The sequence below is a fragment of the Pseudochaenichthys georgianus genome, chromosome 11 (assembly GCF_902827115.2).
Source record: "Pseudochaenichthys georgianus chromosome 11, fPseGeo1.2, whole genome shotgun sequence".
Lineage (NCBI taxonomy): Eukaryota > Metazoa > Chordata > Actinopteri > Perciformes > Channichthyidae > Pseudochaenichthys > Pseudochaenichthys georgianus.
Genome location: NC_047513.1, coordinates 240,088 through 262,401, shown reverse-complemented (window position 1 = coordinate 262,401; position 22,314 = coordinate 240,088). Strand labels below are relative to the sequence as shown.

The 22,314-nt window shown below is 41.2% G+C and overlaps 1 protein-coding gene across 10 annotated transcripts in view; it reads left to right on the top strand.

Annotated features, from left to right (window-relative positions):
• LOC117455228 (protein 4.1-like) overlaps positions 1 to 22,314 on the top strand; it is a 117,184-nt gene that overhangs the window by 60,933 nt on the left and 33,937 nt on the right. For 5 of the 10 annotated variants that reach the window (XM_071204770.1, XM_071204769.1, XM_034094645.2 and 2 more), the window contains exons 11-16: positions 2,589 to 2,773; positions 3,383 to 3,624; positions 4,623 to 4,697; positions 5,809 to 5,856; positions 7,236 to 7,298; positions 12,170 to 12,340. In XM_071204770.1, the coding sequence (XP_071060871.1) occupies positions 2,589 to 2,773; positions 3,383 to 3,624; positions 4,623 to 4,697; positions 5,809 to 5,856; positions 7,236 to 7,298; positions 12,170 to 12,340 (784 nt within the window). The remainder of the gene's footprint in view (positions 1 to 2,588; positions 2,774 to 3,382; positions 3,625 to 4,622; positions 4,698 to 5,808; positions 5,857 to 7,235; positions 7,299 to 12,169; positions 12,341 to 22,314) is intronic. The other 5 variants (XM_034094644.2, XM_034094639.1, XM_034094643.2 and 2 more) reach the window with 4 other exon arrangements.

Here is a 22,314-nt window from a genome sequence, read left to right as displayed (position 1 = left end):
AACCACTAGTATAAACATGAGCAATCCAGAAAGTTAATGAATACATAAATAAATAGTCATTGTGACCATAGCAACTGTGTGATGGCTGCTGGAACAAAGCTAAATCCTACACTTTGGGACTACTAACCTCCGGCCTGAAGGAAGACGCTTGAATTCTGTGTTTGGGGGGGGTCATAACTTAACATAGAGCTGGATAACCGCTGTAACGGCCTGAAGTTCAGGGTCTCCAGGTTTAGCTGTGGCTCACCTGGTTCTAAACCAATTTATGATCTGAGGCCCCGGCCACACGAGGACGAAAACGGCTAAACGCATAGGATTAACGCAAACGCAATCGCAAACAAGCTTCCGTCCGCACGCAATATTCACCGGATAGTGTCTGTCCACACGAGACCGCTCCGTTTAGCTCCAACCGCTGGAGAAGCTGCAGTACATATGCCGAGCCTGTACGTGGCGCTGTAACTTCCTCCACAAAAGCAGAGAAGAAGCATGGTTGTCATGGTTTCCCTTCTGTTTATTCTCCGCGGTGGGGGCCGAGGGAACCGGGCAGAGTTTTTCGCCAGTCAACGTGTATTAAAGTTTAAATCTTCCGGACAAAATGATAAAAGTGCCGGTCAAAGGTCTTCTTTGTTATTTATTGAGCTTTAAAACAAATGAATAACGACTCTATAATATAATAATAAAATACACGGAGCCTCTCTTTTTCCTCCCTCTCTTCGGACAGCGTCAGTGTCTGTCTCATGCAGCAGCTGATCCAGTGATGAGTGACCCGGCCCACAGTACAAATAAACATATTTATAACTAGTTTAGGGAGTTTGAGAGGTACGCCGTATTGGGCGTACACACGGAGCCGTTGGACCCCCCAGAGCGTTGCGTATGCCGTTTTATAAAACGGACAAGTCAAATCAAGCAATCTGATTGGTTCTTAGCCGTGATATACTGAGCGTATACCATGGGTAGAATTGTAAGTTACTTTTCACAACAAGTCAGTATCCCTCCGCGTCTGAGAAAAACAGTATACCGTTGGGCTGAAAAGCAAACTGCCTGCAGTTTGCTTTTCATACTGGAACAAGAAAGCAGCGGAGAAGTAACGGGGCAGAAACCCTCCTTTTTACGCAGCGGTCCAGACATAGACATCAAACGGCAAAACATACAGTGTGCAGTTCCTTTGGCATTAGGGCAGGGATATCTAGATACTTTCCAAGGTTTGACATAATGAGTTATGCTACTTTTAAAGCAAGCAACGATGTTTTCAAATCTGTAATCAAAGAGGTCCGCAAAAACACTATCGGCCAATCAGATTGCTTGATTTGACTTGTCAGTTTTATAAATATATTTACATTTCTTCCGTTACGAAACAAACTTACAAAGCATAAGATGGAAACATTTAAGATTAACTTCGACCTCCGGGGGCTCTTACTATGGAGGAGTGGATTGAGCAGTGCCTATCTCCAGAAGAAAAAAAAAAGCACCTAAACACGACGACATGCAGAGCTACGTGAAGAGCAGGTAGACCAACTGGAGAAGGAGCACCATTCAAAAGCTTTCTGATGCAGGTCTTGAAACAACAAAGCAGAGACATGATGACCGTTAGTGGCCACAGGTGCGAAAGCTCTCTCTAGAGCTACTGGAAGCCCAATCTCGGGGACCGGAGAAAGTGGAGCAATATTCTCACCACGCCAAGCAACAGCCTAGAACAACCTCAACAAGTAACCACGTAAGCCATTCTACTGATGCTGGACAAGTTTTCAGTGGCTGCACAATAAACTGCAACATACAAATGAATGTAAATAAATAGCCAAATAATGGATCAACGCTCTCTGTCTAATATGTTCGCTAGCTGTTAGTGTTGTTGCATAGCAACCACCTCGCACTATGTTTCGCGCAGAAGGCAACGGAGGGACTATTTTATTTTGAACATCATTATTTACTAATAAAAACTATTTAAATTAGAGTGTGTATTTTTTTTCATATTGCCACACTTGGTAACCGTTTTATAAAAGCAATAGCTCACTTCAGGCCGTGATATATGCTCATTATACCACGGCCTGTCGTGAGCTATTGCTTAACTATACACCTTGGGACCCGTTATCGTAGTCGCTTAGTGCCGTATTCGGTCGTATGACACTAAACAGTAATGAAAACGGTGAGAGTAAGTGAGATTTTCTGCTTGTTAAGGACAGGTGACCAAACGATGACAATAGGCGCTTTCACACCGGAGTACTTTTCCCAGTATAGTTCCGAAAATGTGCATTCACACCAAAACAAATCCAGAACTAGAATTTAGTTAATGGTAGAAAAAGGTTCCCATCTCTGATTTCATCAGAACTAAAGAGTTCTGATGAACTAAGTACGGCAAAGTACTTGGTGTGAAAGCGCCTATTAGAGAAAAAGACAGAATTTACTCAATAAAAGCACGATAAAACATGATTATCATGGTTTAAAATAGGAGAGTTTCCTAAGACAGAACAAACACTGGTGCCCCTTTTGCACACGGCTCCAATTGTATCAATAATTGCCCTGAGGTATTTGTATAGTTGCATTCATTCCAAAGTCAGATTAGAGGATGATTATGTGATGCTGGTGTGCAGGCTGACCTCCTCGGAGATGGTCACCACGCCCAGGAAGTTCCTGGCGTTAGGCTCCAAGTTCCGGTACAGTGGGCGCACGCAGGCCCAGACCCGCCAGGCCAGCTCCCTGATCGACAGACCGGCCCCCATGTTCCAGCGCTCCTCCAGCAAGAGGAACTCACGCAGCCTGGATGGAGGTACCCTGTGTGAGTGTGTGTGTCTGTTGGTTCCAGGTGGCCAGTTGGTATAACCTACAGTATTTCAATGCTGGTGTACTGATATATACTGTGATATATATACAAAGACCCTGTGTCCATGGCATCTTTTCCGGATTCTATTACATTACATATTACATGACCTTTCATTTATATTAGCTGACGTTTTTATCCAAAGCGACTTACAATATGGGCAGAAACCATAGCGATTTGAACTCCAAACAACAAGGAAAGTGCAGATAAATGAACTTCAAGCAAGTCATAAGTCATACCGTAGTAAGTGCTGGTGAATTAGTTACAAGGCCTATGACAACAATATCTTGACAATGTATCACAACTTTTATAATGGAGGATATTTTGGCTATTTGATATCTGTTTGACATTGCTCTCTTACCTCCCTTATCATTAAACCCGACAGAAAGGTTCTTGCACTCACACTTATGAAGAAGAAATGGACTTCAAACACCAAAGTCCTCAGAGAATTGCGTTCATAAATCCACAGGAAGACAGCATGATAAAACGGGCCACACATAAGTGATGGGCAGAGCATAATTGATCTTCTGTTAAAGTGACCGCATTGTCTCACTCCCTCCTGTCCAGCCATGGCCTCCACTCCCGACAATAAGTCCTCTCGCCCGGTCAGCGCCCCCGTCATGTCCCCGGTGTCTCCGGGGGACGCCACTTCCTCTCCGATGCTGCCCCCCCTGCTGCGCTCCGACCACCGTGACGGCTCTACACCTAAAGGCCACCGCTCCGCACACAGGAAGGCGGAGGGGAAGGGGGAGAGTCAGCATACGGAGCACACCAAGAGCCACAGACCAGAGTGCACTCCAGAGATCAAGGTAGCTCACACACTCCTCTCCATCACAACAAGGGCAGGTTACACGGTGACTATACTTAGAAACCATGGAAGAGGCCACAAGGAAGAGCTTATTAATAAAGAGATATAGATTGTTGTCAAAGTAAATACTATGTCATCAGAACAGGGCTGCACAATCTGGCAAAAATAATATTAAGACGCATTATATATATATTGCCATTGTTATACAACTTTATAACGATATTAGAGGGAATAACCTTTTTGGAATATATCAAAATGATCAATGAGGATCTGTACCAAACCAGGAGTTCTTCAGAGCCAGGGAATTTTCTTAAGCTGCCCAATAATTAATATTGAGTGGTATTTTTACATATTGTGTTTACTGTGATTAAGATTTTACACTTTGCACATTGCGATTTCGATACAATTTAAATTGCGCAGCCATAGATGAAAATATATAATTTTCTTTCTATACGTATGAGTGTCAAGGCAGAAGTAATGGACCCTGAACAGAAGCCTGCATCATCAGAAAAGATATTCTTGTCTCTTGAGTCAGATAAAGTAACTGCATGGGAACGCAGCTCCCCGAGTTACAGAGAGGCGGACAGGAGGCTCGCTCTGAAGCTCGGGGAGCAAGTATTCTCCTGTGTTAGCTTTAAAGTATGGTGTTTTGGGTTCTAATCCGTCCACTGCATGTATCCTCTCTTAGTAAGTACAAGCTAGTGGCCAAACTAACACAACTCATTTTGAAATAATTCTTCATTGCTAAAGAATGTTGAACTGTCACTTGAAGTGTTCATATGGAGCCTCATACACTGTTGTGTATGACGTGTTTTGATAGTTAGACGACAGCAGTGCGGCTAACTGTGGCCTCATAATGTAGCTGTCAGTGTAACACAAAGTGCATCCACCAAAGCTTTAAAGTTTCTGTTTTCTTTTATGTAAACAGATGTGTGTAATGTTTTAGCCCTGGTTGCACTTGGACTTGGTGTTGATGTGTGAGCTTTGTCTGTGCACCAGACGTTCTCCAGGAGAGAGTGGAGGCACTCCCCCTCTGCGACCAACGCCAATGGGGACAGAGAGAGAAAGAGCCAGGTTTGTTTGCCTGAAGCATGCTCGCACTGAACCAGTTGGAACATCATCTAAACAGACATGTATTCACAAAACATCATGCACTCTGACTTGAAGAGTAAGAAAGGATGAAATAAGAAAGTTACTAAGTTATTCATGATATGTCCAATAAATGATCATATAGCTGTTTCTATTTAAATCGAATGCAGAAAGAATCAAGACTTCATTTAATAAGCCAGGCCCCCTGTTTTCTGCATCTGTTTTAATGCAAACTCAACACTTCTTCCATGCTGACAAAGTCAGTATAATGTACTGTACATTTCCATAGCTGGAATTGAATCAATACAACAGTTGTTGTATACTAATTTCTCAGTAATTATCTCCAGTTGCTGTTATTTTGCTGTTTTTTTTATCAGTTATGGAACACAACAGTTACTAAAAAGAAATGTCACAATAAAAGTTCCAGTGGCACAAACTGAATATTTTTGTCCTTAGATCGAGTCAGCAATTTTGATATCACTACGATTAATATAATGTATATCACAATATCAGTATATATTGTGGTGATACCTTTACTGGAGCTAAATGACATTTATGTTAAGTAATGGAAACATGTAATATTGCCTAAAATCTCACCTGACCGTTGATAAGCAATATTGTTTACAATGTCCTAAATGGTAGCTACCATATTATAAGCAGTGTGGTAAAACCTTTGATGGATGACCACATTATGCTGACTCATGTTTACATGATATTACCCAGTCCTATTTCATAGAAATCTTTTAAAGTGACATTTTTGCAGTAAGTAGGTAGGTTGGTTTTACTGACAGTAGCTCAACACCGATCAATATCAAGTTACTCAAATGAAGAGTAATGTGAAATTAGCCTTTATGCTGAATTCACCAGGAGATATATTTGAATAGCTTGTGTTTTTCTTTAAGAACTTTATTTGTTCATGTTATGTTAGCCACCTAGCCGGCATTTATTATATTGGATTTTACTGGAGAATTGATGGTGCACATTTTAATTGTATTGCATGATCACCAGTTTTTGACTAAAACAGTCTTTCATACTTCCAAACCTGTATTTTTACTGAACAATACCTGAACTAATGTGTCTTCCCTCGGTGGAGCAGCACTCTCCTAAGGACAAAGCAAAGACGGAGGTGGTGCGAGTGAGGAAGGTTAGCATGTCGCTGGTTCTGCCGACTCACCATCGCATCCCTTTATCACTGACACATGCTTTTGTTTCCGACAGTGCTGCTTTCCACTGCAGAGCGCTGTAAGCCTTTGATTGCTTTATGATTTCCGCTGCTTGTCTTCCTGTGAAGGCTTGTTCATGTAATAAGGGAATAAGGAGAAATCAATCCATTGTGCAAAATATCATTTGGGGACTGTCACTCCGTGCAGCACAACAAAAAAAGACTTTTATTGTGCATTACACAACGTGCTTTCTCCTTCTCCAGAAGCAAACATGTCGCTATGATGTTTAAAAATAGCTTTGTAAGAGGGAGGACAGGTTTAGTTGTTACTTATCTCTGTTTAAGAAAAGCCTTTTCTGCTGAGTCATGCAATCCAGGATTTTGCATCCATTTTTTTTGTGATGATTGTGAACAAAGTTGGGAACAGGTTCCCTCTTTTCAAAGTCATTTTTTCCTTTAAATGTATTTTTGGCTTGATGCCTGAAGTAAGGTTGTGATTAACAAAAGTTTTCACGTTTTTGTTTTACGACATTAAATACATCAGTAAATATCTCACTTTGTGCGGTTGCTCTAACAAATGACTAAATGAGACCACTAAACGTCATCATAAAACCTTAGCCGCCTTTAGCTTAGCGGTGGGGATGTGAAGTCATGTGACCGTGATTTAGTTCCTTTATAGCCTGATGTGAGCTTTACACTTCTAGCGATAGCATTTACGCTTCAAATATCATAAAGTAGTGTTAATATGTGAAGATTATCCTGCTGATCAAAACGTGATGGTATTGTAAACGTGTGTTTGCCACAGAGCTTACTTTCTGGAATATTTCAAAATCCAATTGAAAAATCCCACTGGCTTTTTGTCGAAGGGAAACCTCAGAGGTATCTTCCAGGTCATTCTACAAAGATACGTCATCACTGTGACACTCTCGTGGACTATGAGCACGACTCCAAGTGAATGCTAATGTTGCTCTGTCACAGCTGGATGTGTAAACTGTTTAAATGATTCAGTCTCCCAGCTCTCAAGGTGAGACTATGCTGATTTAAATATGCCAGTAATGTCAATGGTGCACATATATTGAAATGTGAAAATAGTGAGACAAAAGGTGAGTTCCCTGCTCCTGGTCCTGCGCAGTGCCCTGCAGCAGCCTTTGCATGCAGCATGCGACTTCCTCTCACACCAGCTGTGTGCTTATCCTCACGTCCCCTCACTGAGCTGGGCACATTGGAACTGCAACCCCCATAGATCTGTTATGTTGCCATTGCCCTGGTCAGTGCTGCTCATTGCAAATGAAATATTCAAATGTTTGAATGAATTCTGCAGTATTTCCACCAGCTCTCCCCTTTTTCCTGATTTCCCACAGAAAAGAGCGAAGAAACTTGAGGGTGAAACTCTTTATATCAGACATAGCAATTTAATGTTGGAGGTTTGTATCTTCGTTCTTCAGATCTCTGCTTGCTGTCACGTTGTTCTGCTTGCATGGCTGCTGGGATTCCTTTTGCTTTGAGACCAATGTTTCTTTTCTTTGCCTTGTTTCAGCTTAACCCTTACCGCTTGGCATGCACTCTTTTTCTCTCTGATGCAAGTAGCCTCACTTCGACATTCTTTTTGTTTTTCCATATGTCATTGCCATACAGTATATGATTGGGAAAGGTCAAAGTTGGACCTGGTACTGCAGCTTGGCTGTTGGGACTGGACTCACAACACAATGCTGTTGCAGTTGAAATACTTATATGACTGTTTACAAGAGAAAAACAAGCTCTTCATCTGTCTGTAGGAAATATATCAGTCTTAGTCTTAGTCTTATCTTAGTCAACAAACATACATATTCAGAAGCGTATGGTCCAGATGTGATACATGCGTTTATTATGGTGTGCTTAGTTTAAAACAAATCAAATGAACTGAACTCTTAGTGATGATCGGCATAGAATGGAAACATAATAATAATTAGAAGAAGAAAAAAAGATATATAAATATATATATATATATATAATACAAATGATTCCTATAATAAAATGTTGTATTTATAAGGCACAACAAGTGTTTTAGTGCAATTATAAAATAGTAAGCTCTGCTTTATGAATCCATTTGATCTTTGCCAGGATCTAGTCTAAAACTGTTACATTCTTCCTCTGAGAATTAGGAAGCTTTATAAACAGGCGCAGGCCTCTATTAGAGACACATATATATGTGTGTATGTCTTCTGTTATATGTCGTACAACAGACTTAATAAAAGGTGTGTTTGTAGGATATGTACATTTGAGCTTTTCCAGCTTTGAAATGTCAAAATGTCTGACGTCCATTTGACAGAGAAGATACAAATACATAAATGACTTGTTTGTTCTTTCCCAGTCATGTATCTGTCAGTGAGCTAACCAACCGATTCTTGACCCTGCTGTAGTTCCTCATGTTCCTCATGGTTACTGAACTCTCCCACTCTCACTCCTTGACTTCATGATCACCTTGCAATGTGTTTACTGTCTGTGAACTGTTGTTAGTACACTGTGTCATTATGTGCTGGCTTTATATCAATTCAGAGGAGGGGGAGGACATGTTAATATTGCAGCTTTGTATATCGTTTAATAAATGTACCCCTACTATTAGCTCCATAACACGGCAATAATATGCACAATTCCACCAAAGTGCTAAAACTCTCAGAGTGGGTCAACATAACTCTATCTTATAATGTTCACATATGGTGTCTGTAGCTCAGGTTACGTATTGTAACCCTAGTCCTATAAGCACATACAGTATAGAAGGGTAACAGTCAGTTGCGTTGCTGCCTTTGGGTGCACACAGATTTTGGTAGGCTTGTCCTGATTGGCCGGCTACATCTATGCTATTTCAGTGAGACAAGTGCATGTGATTGAGTATTGCCCAAAGAGTCCAGTAGAGGGTGCATGTTACTGTTTAGAGTATGAGGTGAGGCCCCGATTAATTTATTCCGGTAAATTACTCTGACCTCACTAATTGACCCGACCGAAGTTACTGAGTCTATGTAAGTTTACTGCTTGGCTCAGATCCACCAAACGTCAGCAAGATCTCACCTCTATTAACTCCCCGAAGAACCAGGTTCAATTAACTGCTGTTTCTATTCAGACAACTCTTTTAATCTGTTTAAGCGATCCCGAAGGATTTTGGTATCAGTAAATGGGGTGTGTTCCTACCTAAACATGTGTGTGTGGCAGGGTGCAATCTTACCTTTGAAGCAGGAGAGGAGAGCACAGATGTCCTTTAAGTTGTCCCAGTCCAAAAGGTGGGATCAGTTTATTTGAAGAAAAATAGGTCCAAACTAATACAGGGTTTTTTCCTTCTCTCTTTACAACATTATAATCATACTAAACAACACAAAAAAATGATGCTGTGATCATGTTCAAATATGAAACTTTAATTCACAGTCTTACATTTATTACCAAAATGTTTACCTTCAACTGCCCAATTTAGTTGTGACATTTAAAATCTCCCGATAGAATTTAGAGGCATTTCCTCATAAAAAGACCGGTGATAATAAAAAAACCATTCAAAATCCCACAGTGATTCGGAGGGAGTTCCTCACGTAGGTGGGTATCACTAAAACCTCAAAATCATCTTCCATAAAATCATTCCATTCAGCATTCAAAGCAATTTCCTCATTCAAAGCAATTCACTCAGCATTCCAACCAAGTTTGAGAGAACCTTACCGAGAGCTATTAACCCAGCTCTGAAAGACAGAGCCTACCGGGAGAGAGTATACCAGGGGTTTCCCCCCCTCTCCCCCCCGAAAATCCAAAAAAGCCAGTCTTTTTATGCTCAAAAAACCGGATAGAAAACCCACAAACACCTCCTCTATACCCAACCAACATATTCTATTGGCTCTGGCATAAGACACACCTTCCCAAGTTTGTGTAAAACAAAACATGACTGGACATATTCTATGACTATGACATAACCACCTTTTTGAGGCCTCCATGTGTTTCTGCTTAAGTCTGGAGCCCCCCTCCCTGCAGTGAGAGGAGAGGAAAGAACCTGCCTACTCTCTTATCAGAGAGCAGGGCATAAATCATAGGCCTTACACTCAACTTAACAAACCACTTTGTTTTGTTTATGCTGTAAATATAGAAAAACCTAAAATATGAAGCATTTTCATTGTGGGTTATACAAGAATATAATTGATTATATTTGATTATAACTAACTTTCGTTTTAAGTATTTACTTCATACTATGAAGCTCTCAACATTACCCACATGTGTGTCTACTGTAGCACTCATGCTAACCTCTCATGTTACTATGTTAGTTTGTTATTGGACTGCATCACCATACAGAGAAGTCTTTGTCAAAACATCAACACTAACATATTCACTTTCTGTGGATTATATTAGAACATTTATTTTTAAATCTAAGTTTAGCTTTTAAGTTTAAACAACTAAAAGGTGCCTCAGTCTGCTTCTGATATGACATGTCACCCCCCTCTTCATGTGTCGGTACTGTATGTGTTTGCTTCTTCAATTCTGCCTGCCGACTATCATACTGCATATGGTATACTAAAATATGCAGTAGTTTACCCACTACTTGGTGGCCACTATCAAACTGTTTATTCACATTTAAAAATATGTTTAATAGCTTTCCAACCGGGCAGACAGCGCACATGTTAGCTAAGCTCAGCTAACATGTGCTCTGTGTCCGGTACTCACACAGAGCACATGTTAGCTAAGCTCAGCTAACATGTGCTCTGTGTCCGGTACTCACACAGAGCACATGTTAGCTGAGCTTAGCTAGCAGCTATGCATGAGCCCTGCTTCTCGCTTAAAGATAGCATGCAGAGCATCTGAACTGTAAGTGTAGGAAAAATATGTATGATTTCTATTCCATGAGGAAAAAAAGACTTAGTCTGCGCACTGATTACTACACATATCCTACATTTCTTCAAGATCCTCTCAAGGTCAACATTAATGTGATGAAAGGTGGCTGTATCCAGGGCGGTCTAAGACATTGCCCAACCCATCAAGAATTGTTGGCAACCTTTATTAAATCTCAGTTTGGGAAGATGAAGTAACATGTCCTCATTGTATATCTTTTATGGGAAAAGATATTCACAGTTTTTTGCTGATTGGCCTCAAATTAATACAAATAATGATCTCAGCAAACAGAAAGCTTACCTTTAGGGAATGTGTGTATGATTCAGCCACAATTATTAAAAAAGAATGCACACCAATTTAGCTTTAACCACAGTATTTAATAATAATGTTATATATTAATGCTCCTGTTTTGGTTAAGTTAACACTAAAATATGTTGCTAGCAATAAATAAATAAAGTCACCTTTCCTCTCAGTTCTTCTGTAGTCTGACATGTTTTTGCAAAGTATATTAAATAATAAAACTGCACCAATACATGCACTATTATTGTGAGTATTTTTGAAAGAACATAAACAGAATTTGTATTTATGTAAAGCCTGTTTAGTTCAAATTCACTAAGGTTACCAACAATTCTGGAGGGCACAGAACATGAACACAATGATACCTCTGCCACATACACAGAAATACTCTTATTATCCCTTCACCATTACTACACAAAACAACATTTTCCTAAAAGAGGCCTTCACAATATTACAAATCATAATCTCTTCATGTTTTTTTACAAATGTTTGGGAGCTTGCAATATTCAGTGTTCAGACTTCCTCTCATTTTCCTTTATACTGCCTTGCTGAGGGGGTGAGTTCTACCCTCACCTCCTGGCTCACACCTGCTCACCATATGCAGTTGTTTAAGAGAAACACGACACCTCTGTGTTCTGTGACCTTTAACATCTCCTCTTGTTGGCAGTGATGATGCACAGTAATCTGTGAGCCAGTGAAACAGTAATCAGAAGAACTCCTCTGCTGCTTTCTTTCTGTTATCACCAGCCAGACAAGTGGGATTCAGAAATGCGTGCAAACTCATAATCTCCAACTGTGACCGATGCTTGGCTCAATCATGGATCATGGATGACAGACAGATGATGCAGTCTGGTGTCGGGTTTCCCTTAAATAATAATTGTATTCCACGACCTCAGAATGTCATTGAGGAAAGGCAGGCTTTATTAAAGTAGAACTAACGAAAAGCAAAAGAGAGCAATTTTCAAGAGATTTAAAAAAATGGCAGACTGTTCTTACGATTTGGTTTTTCAATCTGGATGATTCCTTTTTTTTGGCTATTTGTCACCTTTAATTTCTTTCCATGTCCTTCACTTTCTTTTCCTCTTCCTTTCTTTCACATTTTATTCAAACATGTTCTATCATTGTTTCCCTTCCATCTGTTCTGACTTGTTTTTTCTTGTTGAAGGACCTGGATAAGACCCAGACTGGGATTATGCGTCACCACACGAGCATCAGTGAGCTGAAGAGGAGCTTCATGGAGTCGGTGCCAGAGCCTCGGCCCAGTGAGTGGGACAAACGTCTGTCCACCAACTCGCCTTTCCGCACAGTGAGCATCAACGGCCAGCTGCAGCCAGCGGTGAGTCCTGCTGCCTGGGGAGGAAACTCTGCAGACATGCTGTTGTTTCTCCTCACTAGACACCAGCACATACACTCAGCTCAATACATAGAGCTTCCATGTTGTTACAAGTGTGCTATGCTAGCTTGCCCTGCTTCAAACCTTAAGCTGTGTCTCAAATCGCCTACTTCTGCACTTCCATGTGCTATTTTGAGTAATGCAAAATACACAACGGTCATGGTCAAAGTTCAGTGTGGATCAATGGGCACTAGAAATAAGAGTTATGTGGGTTTTTTGAAAATGTAAGTAATGTAGTCTACACTATACTTCTATCACAAAGAAGCCACCATTCATTGTAGAGGGGTACATTAGCAGTGGCGAACCGTGTCTATCACAACTGGACCTTCTGTAGACACACACACACACACACACACACACACACACACACACACCCCCCGCCGCCACCCCCCCCCCTATGCGGCATTATAATGTCCGTCTTTTCACTGAATTGTCGTCTTGAAAAGGGTACTCACAACAATTCCGCAAAAACTTCATCTTCACCTGTTGCACTTGTCATTTCAACGTTAAAAACAATAAAACGGCATGAATTGCTTCGTCGCATTCATCGAGATCCTCTGCCTCGAGCAAGTTAACTAGAATACCTGGAACCGAGGGAAACTCTGAAAGAATACGCCCATTGGCTACAAATCAATATATGATTGGTTGATCAAACTGTCAGTCCAAACGTACGCTCTCATTCAGTGCAACGGCCAGGGCATTCGATCAAGGATGTAGAATACCTTAGTGAAGGATATTCTACCCAGAGACCCAGAACACGATCTGATTGGTTGCTTTCTTTTCTAACACAAAACCACTGAAATGCGTAGTGTCCGAGAAGGACAAACAAATCAATGTAACACTGTGATATTACAGATCAACAACACGGATACCATTCTCATTTATTCATTTTATATACATTTTTTACATTTTATTACATTTTATTTATATAATTAAATCGATTTTGTATTTGTTTTATCTGAGTGTTCCAAGGTATTCTCTGAATACCTTGAAGGCCCTGACGGTTCGCCACTGGTAAATTAGCAGTCTAATGATTTGTTACAACAAAGGATCGTGGCTAACAGCTAACAGCCGCAACAGTGAGGGCACAGCAGCCATGTGCGATTTGAGACGACACTTCACAAAATTCACGCACTGCTTTAGTGTTCACAGTCTTTACTGCATTACTGAGATATAGCTTAAGTAAAGGCAGTGTAGTTCACCTGAACATGGTATGCCTGCCAACAAAATAGTTGTATTGTATTATTTTAAATTAATATTTACAATTCCCGGTTTTCATTCAGAATGCTCTATGCATATTCTGGAAGTCCCAGGTTATATGTTCTGGGATTCGCCTAAACTGTGAGCTCAGATTAGCAGTCATCACAGTTTAATGTTTGCACTTAAACTCCTGGACTGAGCAGATCAGTACCCTCACATTTTGTATTTGTTCATTTCATTTACAAATCTATGCTCATAGATTCCCTCCTCTTTTTCTCTTTTACACAGTTAAGCCCTGCTTCCCACAGCATCTGTTTCTTAAAACATAAATGTTTGGGTCCGTATTCACAAACAATCTGTAATACTCTTATAGAGCTCCTAACATATCCTCAGAGTCTAGTAAGGAGTCAACGTTAGGGAGTGATTAGCGCGTGTGCAGGGCCTTTAAACACATTTGTTTAAAAGCAGGCATAATGTAAACATAAAACCAAATTAAATATTAAAGGTATTCAAATTAGATTTTAAATAGTCCCTCCATGAGATAGAAACTTAGAGGTTTAATAAACTATTTAAGAGCATTTCCGTTTTTATTGTTTTTATATTTACATATTACCAAATAAAGATTTAGTCAGAATAGAATACAAAGTGTTAATCAGGTCTTAGCAGTCTTCAGGAGCCATAATGTACATTCCCGAGGTTTTAAATGATACTATGTACATACTATCTACGTGCATGGTCTTAGTATGTCTAGTATTAAGCATTATTATAATACATATATTGTTATTGTGAAGAGTATGGTGACGTCCACAATGCACTCTGTCAGCTGTACGCCGATCCTCCACTTAGTGGTGCTGTTGGCTTTCTTCATATCATTGCACTGCTTCAGCAAGACTGCAGTCACACACTGAACACACCAGAGCCCTGCCATCGGGTGTGTGTGTGTGTGTGTGTGTGTGTGTGTGTGTGTGTGTGTGTGTGTGTGTGTGTGTGTGTGTGTGTGTGTGTGTGTGTGTGTGTGTGTGTGTGTGTGTGTGTGTGTGTGTGTGTGTGTGTGTGTGTGTGTGTGTGTGTGTGTGTGTGTGTGTGTGTGTGTGTGTGTGTGTGTGTGTGTGTGTGTGTGTGTGTGTGTGTGTGTGTGTGTGTGTGTGTGTGTGTGTGTGTGTGTGTGTGTGTGTGTGTGTGTGTGTGTGTGTGTGTGTGTGTGTGTGTGTGTGTGTGTGTGTGTGTGTGTGTGTGTGTGTGTGTGTGTGTGTGTGTGTCCGTGTGTCCGTGTCCACAGTACCTGCATACAGAGTAGTTGATGGCGTGTCTGAGGTAAAGGTATTTCATGTGGTGCTTGGCGGAATATGCTGCAGTAGATCATTACTGTGCAACGTTTCTTTATGAGCAATATATTGCACGGCACCTGGAGGCTATGGCCTGTATAACTGATGACACGCAGCTTCACCAGATTGTGCTTAGCGCGACCGCAAGGGATCAGTATGCTTTAAACCAACACGTTTGGATTAAGTGTTTCGGAACATGTAGCGAATGACTACTTTCATATTCCGATGTAAAGCTTGCAGCCACCAATAAGGACACAAAGTGATGAAACTACACATGGATGCAAAGGCCCATACTTCTCCTCTAAAGCTACCTTCACATGACCAGCGGGAAAACTGCTCCCTGCTGATGTTGCCGTGGTTTCCCTGTGGAGAGAGCAGTGCCACCAGACTAAATTGTCAATACGATCAAAGTTTTAATTATTCTGACCTACCAAACAGCTCTAAAACGGCACATCCTAAACGGCGGGATGTAACGATACCAAAAACTCACGGTACGATATTACAAAGTTTTCTTTTCAATACAAAAATGGTTTACTCGGAAAATGTTTCTTTATTACATAATAAATCTGATTTGTACAGCATGTTAGTCGGATAGCAGTATTTTAAAGTGTCAAAACAAAGTGACAGTAACAGACTGCAACAAGAAAACCAGTGTGTTTGTACCTATAGTACTACCAAACAAAGTAGGCATTTTCTTTGTGCCACTGCATCTCACAAATAAACATAATAATCAGACCCTGCAATAAAATAAATCAAGTTTCACTTTAGTTTTTCAAGTAACTCATCTCAAACTCACAACTCACTCACTCAGCATCATCAGACAGGTTTTTAGGAATATGATAATGTCCACATGTCCAGGTATTTAGAAGCTGGGATGTTTGGGCGTTTACAATATCCCCTGCTCTGGAAAACACTCTCTCGCTTGGTGCTGATGTTGCTGGGACAGCAGTGGTCGCGTTAACCGAACATTTTATTTATCAATGATGGAAAAATCTGAAAGCAGTCTGTCATTTTGACAGATTAGAACAAACTGGGAACAGCGCCAACGTGTCCCCGCAGCGAGGCTCTGGTGTTATGCCGCGTTATGCATGCCCTCCAAAAGGAAATGATATAGTTTCCAAACCGTACTTTGCCGTAAAGATCAACACATGTCTGGGAGGTTTTGCTTTACGCTGTGCGCGCTCCCGCAAGGTGCATGCACACACGGCATAACACCGCCCCCCCCCCCGTTGACAGTTCACGAGCGTGCTCTCTCTCTCTCTGTTCAGACCCGACGGGTAATAAGGGATTATGACGGACATTTTACGATCCTGTCTGTCAAAATGACGGACAGCGAAAAAGTCTAACGCCACCTCAGTGGGACGGAGAGATATGCTTTGGCCATGGGTGTCAGCAGTGGGTCAAACTGTGCATTGTCTCTCCACCCCTTCAAAAACAATACCGTTGTTGCCAAGAAGGTGAGGTTTATTGACAGAGATATAAATATACTGTTGGTACTTGTCCATGTCTCTAGGTATGTACATGTAGCCCTGTAAATACGATGTCCTTTATTGTTATCTGTTGTTTTATGTTCATGTTGTAACCTACTTGCTGCCATGTTGGACAGGTCTCCCTTGAAAAAGAGATTGATGATCTCAATGGGACCACCTGGTTGAATAAAGTGTTTTTACATTTTTCTTTAATTTTTTTTTTTTTTTAAATAAATCGCGGTAGATTTTGTCAGTCTCACGATGGTATTGGGACATTTATTTACCGCGATATTCGGTATATCGTTACATCATCACCGCTCTGCGCTCGACCTCGCATTGAGCAGAGAGCAGCTTTATGGCTGTGTGAACAATGAACAAGGACAGATTGTGAGGGGTTAAAGCAGGGCTTCTATGGAGTGCCCTGTCCTGTAGTGTGCTCCATAGGTTTGTTTGTGCATAACAATGGACCCCCCCCCTTGCGGGACAGCTCTAAGCTGTTGACCAATCACAACAGAGCCGTCCAGCTAACCAATCAGAGCAGACTGGGTTCTGGTTTCAGACAGAGGGTGAAAAGAGGTGCTGCAGCACAGGCAGTATGAGGAAAATAAAGAGCTTTAGAACATTAAAGAATGTGAACGTGAACCTGATGATGAGCATAATATGTCCTCTTTAAAATCATACGTACTTTCTCTCTTCACCAATCACCAACATGTTTAAGTGTTGGTTTTTGAAAAGCCATACAAATGGTACAAAAAACACATCTGAAAAACTGATGATTTTATTATTTTATTTGTTTGAAGCATACTAGATCTCTTGTAGGATCCCCCCCCCCTTTAACTCTAATGTCTTGGTGTCCTGTCTGTGAATGGCTGCGGCTGCTTTGTCATTGTGCTTGATCTGCTGATGAATCCTGTGCTGGGTTCATCCCGATAGTGTGCATGACTCTTGTGCCTGATATGATCAGTGAAGGACTGGAGAGAAAAAGAACACCAGATAACAAGCTACAGACCAATGACTAGAAGCCAGAGCACTGACCCCCCCCCCTCCTCATCTGTCTCACCCTCCACCCTTCTCTGTATCTATCCCTCCCTGGATGTCTTTATGTGTTTTTCTGTGTCTATCTCTTGTACCTCTGTCCTCATGTTCTCCCATTCCCCTTTTAAAGACTGGCCCTGCTCCCCCAGGCAGATCCCCCCCACCAACTCCACCCTCTTCCACTCATCCTCCTCCATCCTTCCCTGCGCCTTCTAACACTGACACTGAAGGTCAGAGAGGATCTCCGTCCTCCGACCTGCCAGTGTTGCCCTCTGGCTCTCGGCTCACCTCGACCCACGACTTAAAGACACAGTTTCTATCCTAGACTCGAGGTCATGCACACAAATATTCCTTTATATAACTCCAAAATCTAGCCATAACAGCACTTTTCTTGCTGAAAGCCTGAGGCACCATTTTAGTAGTTTCATATTATTGCTGAATGCTAAGAATTCTGATGACACATAAGATGGAACAGTAGAAATAGTCTCTGAGCAGTTCCATTCTGTACACAGATGTTGCCTTGTGTGCAATGGTACATCCTTACCATCCCTATTGTGTGCGGTGCAGAATCACCTTAAAATGCTTTTCACGGTGAGCTCCTCCAGAGCTCCCGTCATCTGAGTTGCCCAGAATGTTGACAGATTGGTGGTATTTTAAAAAGCAGTGCAGAAGAAAGTGTTTTCTGGTGTGTCTTTCTTTCTTTTGGCATTAAGAAGACCAACACTGGCTATCAACCTAGCTGCCAGATGTATTATCCCCAGTACACTCCTCTCTCTCCCCGTCAGAGGGTAGTGTCCTTTGGACATTTAGACATCAGCTGTTTTAGCCATGTTGCCAGTAACCAATCATGCAATAGTCTTCCTGCAAATATTAAACACAAAATGTTTCACAAAACAAACACATAAACAAAAAATAATATTACCCCCCCTCCCAGGTAATAAATACCAAGTAACGTCTGACTTTGTGATTGATAAAAACATTTAAAACCAATAGAGATCAATAAACAGAGGACTGAATAAAACAAGAATACAAAAACAAGAATAAAACAAATATATAATAAAAACATATCAATTAAAAGATCAATAAAAAATGGGGTATTCAGTTGGCACTTTAAATATTACGTTCTCTGCCACCCTCAGGTCTTACTTTTGTTTTTGTAGTAGTAGTTTTGACAGCTGAGATATTCTTACTACATTTGACCACCTCCAGCTCGCCATCTGATTAGCTTAGGCAGAAGCATGTGGAGGTCTCCCGCAGAGGAAGCTTGGAACACATTCACAGAGGTTGACTCAACAGTCCACTGAGAGTCCTGCTGAAAGGGGTTCCTGTGTGTCATGCTTCATGATAGTGCCTGGTGGTAATGATGCAAACAAATAGGCTAAAGCTACACAATGTAGGAAACAAACAAGCATCCTCATCTGAAGATAATCTGTATAGAAGTCACGCAATAAATGAACATTGTTCTGCTATTGCATTGTAGAGCTAGTTGTCTCGATACTGCATAAAGAAATGTAAGTTAAAAAAGGCATTAGGAAACCCTTTTTCTTTGTAACACATTGCCGAAATGCATAAGTCACTCGACAAGGGTGAGGATGAGTGGATATCTGTTATGGATATCTTCACTACAAGATGTTAAAGCTGGGCAGGCATTGTTAATATGGAGCATCATCAAAAAAGAAAATAACATTTTATAGTAATTCAGTTAGCAAAATGAATAGTAACATGTATTTATAAAGCGCTTTTCACGGACATAGTCACAAAGTGCTTGGCAAAGCATTACAACATTATACAAATGAAGAAGAGTGCTAAAAACACAATACATTATGAAATACACAATCAAAACACAATAAACAAACAAAACACAATCAAAACACAATAAACAAACAAAACACAATAAACAAACAAAACACAATAAACAAACAAAACACAATCAAAACATAAAGCTAGTAAGCCAACTAACTGAAAGAGTTCTGATGAGGTATAGATGTCACATCGTGTATCGTATCCTACAGAAATGTTAACTTCACAGCCTCCATCAAAGTTCAGGCAAGATCGTTAATCATAAACATTTAAAATAGTAGTGTTTCATGCGATGTGTTAGTGAGCCATTATTACTCTATAAGCAGTTTTTCATTACAAATGATATAAGTTCTACTATAATGTTTAACTGTGGATGGATGGATAAGACAACTCAGATCTCAAATGAAATGCTGCTACATATTCAATCAGTGCTACAGTTAACTCTCCTGTCAGGCTGGACACACACAGCTCAGCCTCCCACATCAGTCTCTCCTGCAGATACATCTTATCGGGAGCTCTCACTTCAGGCCTCAGGCCTTGTGCTGCAACATGGGGGCAATGCATGATTGTTCAGTAATCGATGATCATAAAATATATATTTGGATTTAGTGATACATGACGACACAGACTGTGAGTGTAACCTTGACCTGTCAACAGTTCAATGTGTTGACGTGTGTGTAAACGCTTTTATAGGCAAGGCTTGAGAGACTGCTATGGTGGGGTCTTGGACCATATTGAAAGGGATAGTGACTCCAGCAGTGATGGTGTGTGAGAACATTCAGAACAGAAAGGCCACCCTCAGATGTGTGGCACTGCAGGGAAGACACCTTGAACTGGGGTACTTTTTCAGTTGTTTTACAGTTCTAAAATAATTATGATTCTTACTTATCTACAGCCGTCTTTACCAAGATCATGTCAGATCAGTTTGTTGGTCTTCCTGAGGTAGGGACGTGTGTCTCTCTTTTTAAAGTCTCATTGTGGTTTATAACCCGCCCACTGATGGTAGTTGCATCGTCAGACTTCAAAACAGAGTTCTAGAGAACTTCCTCCGAATGGGGGTGACTGCCACAGGCAGGTGGTAGTTCCCAGTAGACACTGCAGTCTTTTGAGATATAGGGTTGATGGTGGCTGTCTTGGCACAATACAATGTGCTGCGTAGTATGGTTCAATGTGATGGGAGGTGATAGGGTGCTTTCTACTCTCCGAGCTAGGGGCTCCGGCAGAATTCAAACTGACAATCGTGAAAAGGGCAACCCCGATGGCAGGATGTTCAATGTAATGGGGTGTTATACCCTCTAGCAATCCCACAAGGGTTACAGTAAAGCACAAAGTGTTATTTTGATATATTCAGAGTGAAAGCCAAACTGCTCAAAACCCGTCGACAAGTAGTCCCAATGTACACGCTCACAGGGGTTCTCAGCATCTCCAGATGATGTATCTATGCTGTTGGATAAACCTGGATAACGCTGTTGTAAAGTTCTTACTATTGAAATGGACTAGCTTTAAATTGCAACAACACAAAGTATTAACCAGATTGATATGACACGTATCCACCCAGCATCTTGACCTTGCATAAACACGTTGGAGCAGCCTTGGGTCACTCCAATGACAACCAGATGGAGTAACTGCGTTATTGGAGGAGTGACTGTTCGTGTTAGTTCTGCTGTCAGACATTACACCTTATGTAAGAACTGCAGGGACCTCTCCATGCTTTATACCCCCCCGCTCCCTTCCAGTACCTTACCTCCAACATCCCCTTCCTCCACTCCCTCATCCCTCCACCCTCTTCCTTCATTCTCCTGTCAATTGACCATATCCCACGTGTGTGTGTGTGTGTTCATTGTTATCTGTCTCTCTTGGTCTGCCGCTGCTGAGCGCAGCAAGGACGGCAGACTCTGTTCGGACGCAAGGTAAGAGCCTATAGTTTGTCCCCGACGCCAGTGGGACCACCGCTGTACACAAAGGACTGCCTGCTGGAAGACGATGAGGAGGAAGTTGATTGGGATTGGGTTGATGATGATGATGATGATGATGATGATGATGATGATGATGATGATGATGATGATGATGATGATGATGATGATGATGATGATGATGATGAAGAAGAGGTGGAAGAAGAAGAGGTGGAAGAACAAGCTCGTGGTCACACTCTGAAGGTGGCGATCAATGTGCCGGATGAGAGGGGGAGCCTGGTTAACGCATGTGAGCTTAACTCTGCCAGGCTCAAGAATCCCCGGATGTCTTTTTTTCTGTCCGGACTGCTGGTGATGGCGCTCACCATGCTGTGGGTGGCCTTCATTTAAAAGAACAATTAATGTGGAGATGTCAGAACATTTAATCTCAACCATCAAGAGACTGCTGATTCGTCACTCTATCTTAACGTCAACTTTCTATCTTACCTTTCTTACCCTTCATGGACTTCAGTTCATCTTAAAAGAGGCCAGACTCTAAAAACATTATTGTCTTTAAGCAAGCCTTTGTAACCTTTGTTGAACAGCGTCCACTGTTTCCTAAAGTGACAGCTTAGACTTGTACACTTCGCCCCATACTGTTCCTACTCCTATCAAGCTTGTTATGCTGATAATGGTGACGGATTAATCTGTGGAAGTCATTTTTGAGATAGCTGTTCCTTTGCAGCAGAGCAACACAACACCTGCAATAACAACTGTCAGGCAGATTTTAGCTAACTCTCTATAAAGCTGACGTGGTGACACCAAGAATATATACATACTGTATACATACCCAAGCAAAAAGTCAGCACCGAAAACAATTAATACAGAAGACATAGATCAATGCTATTGTGTTTCATAGCAATACAAACATAACACACTCAGAAAAGCAACACAGGTTTGACTGGTGTTAGCTAGCAAGAGGAAAGGTTGCTATGCTAAATTAGCAATATCATTGGACAGTTACCATTCAGCAACACATTCAGCAAAAGGTCAATTAAAATATAATGGTAAATGCATAACACATAAATACATTTGAAATGACTTGAGTTCATGCAGTATCCACCTGTGTTTGCTACTATTAGCTAACATTGTGCAACGTATGCTAATGGACCTACCACAGCAAGTAAGACTTAAAT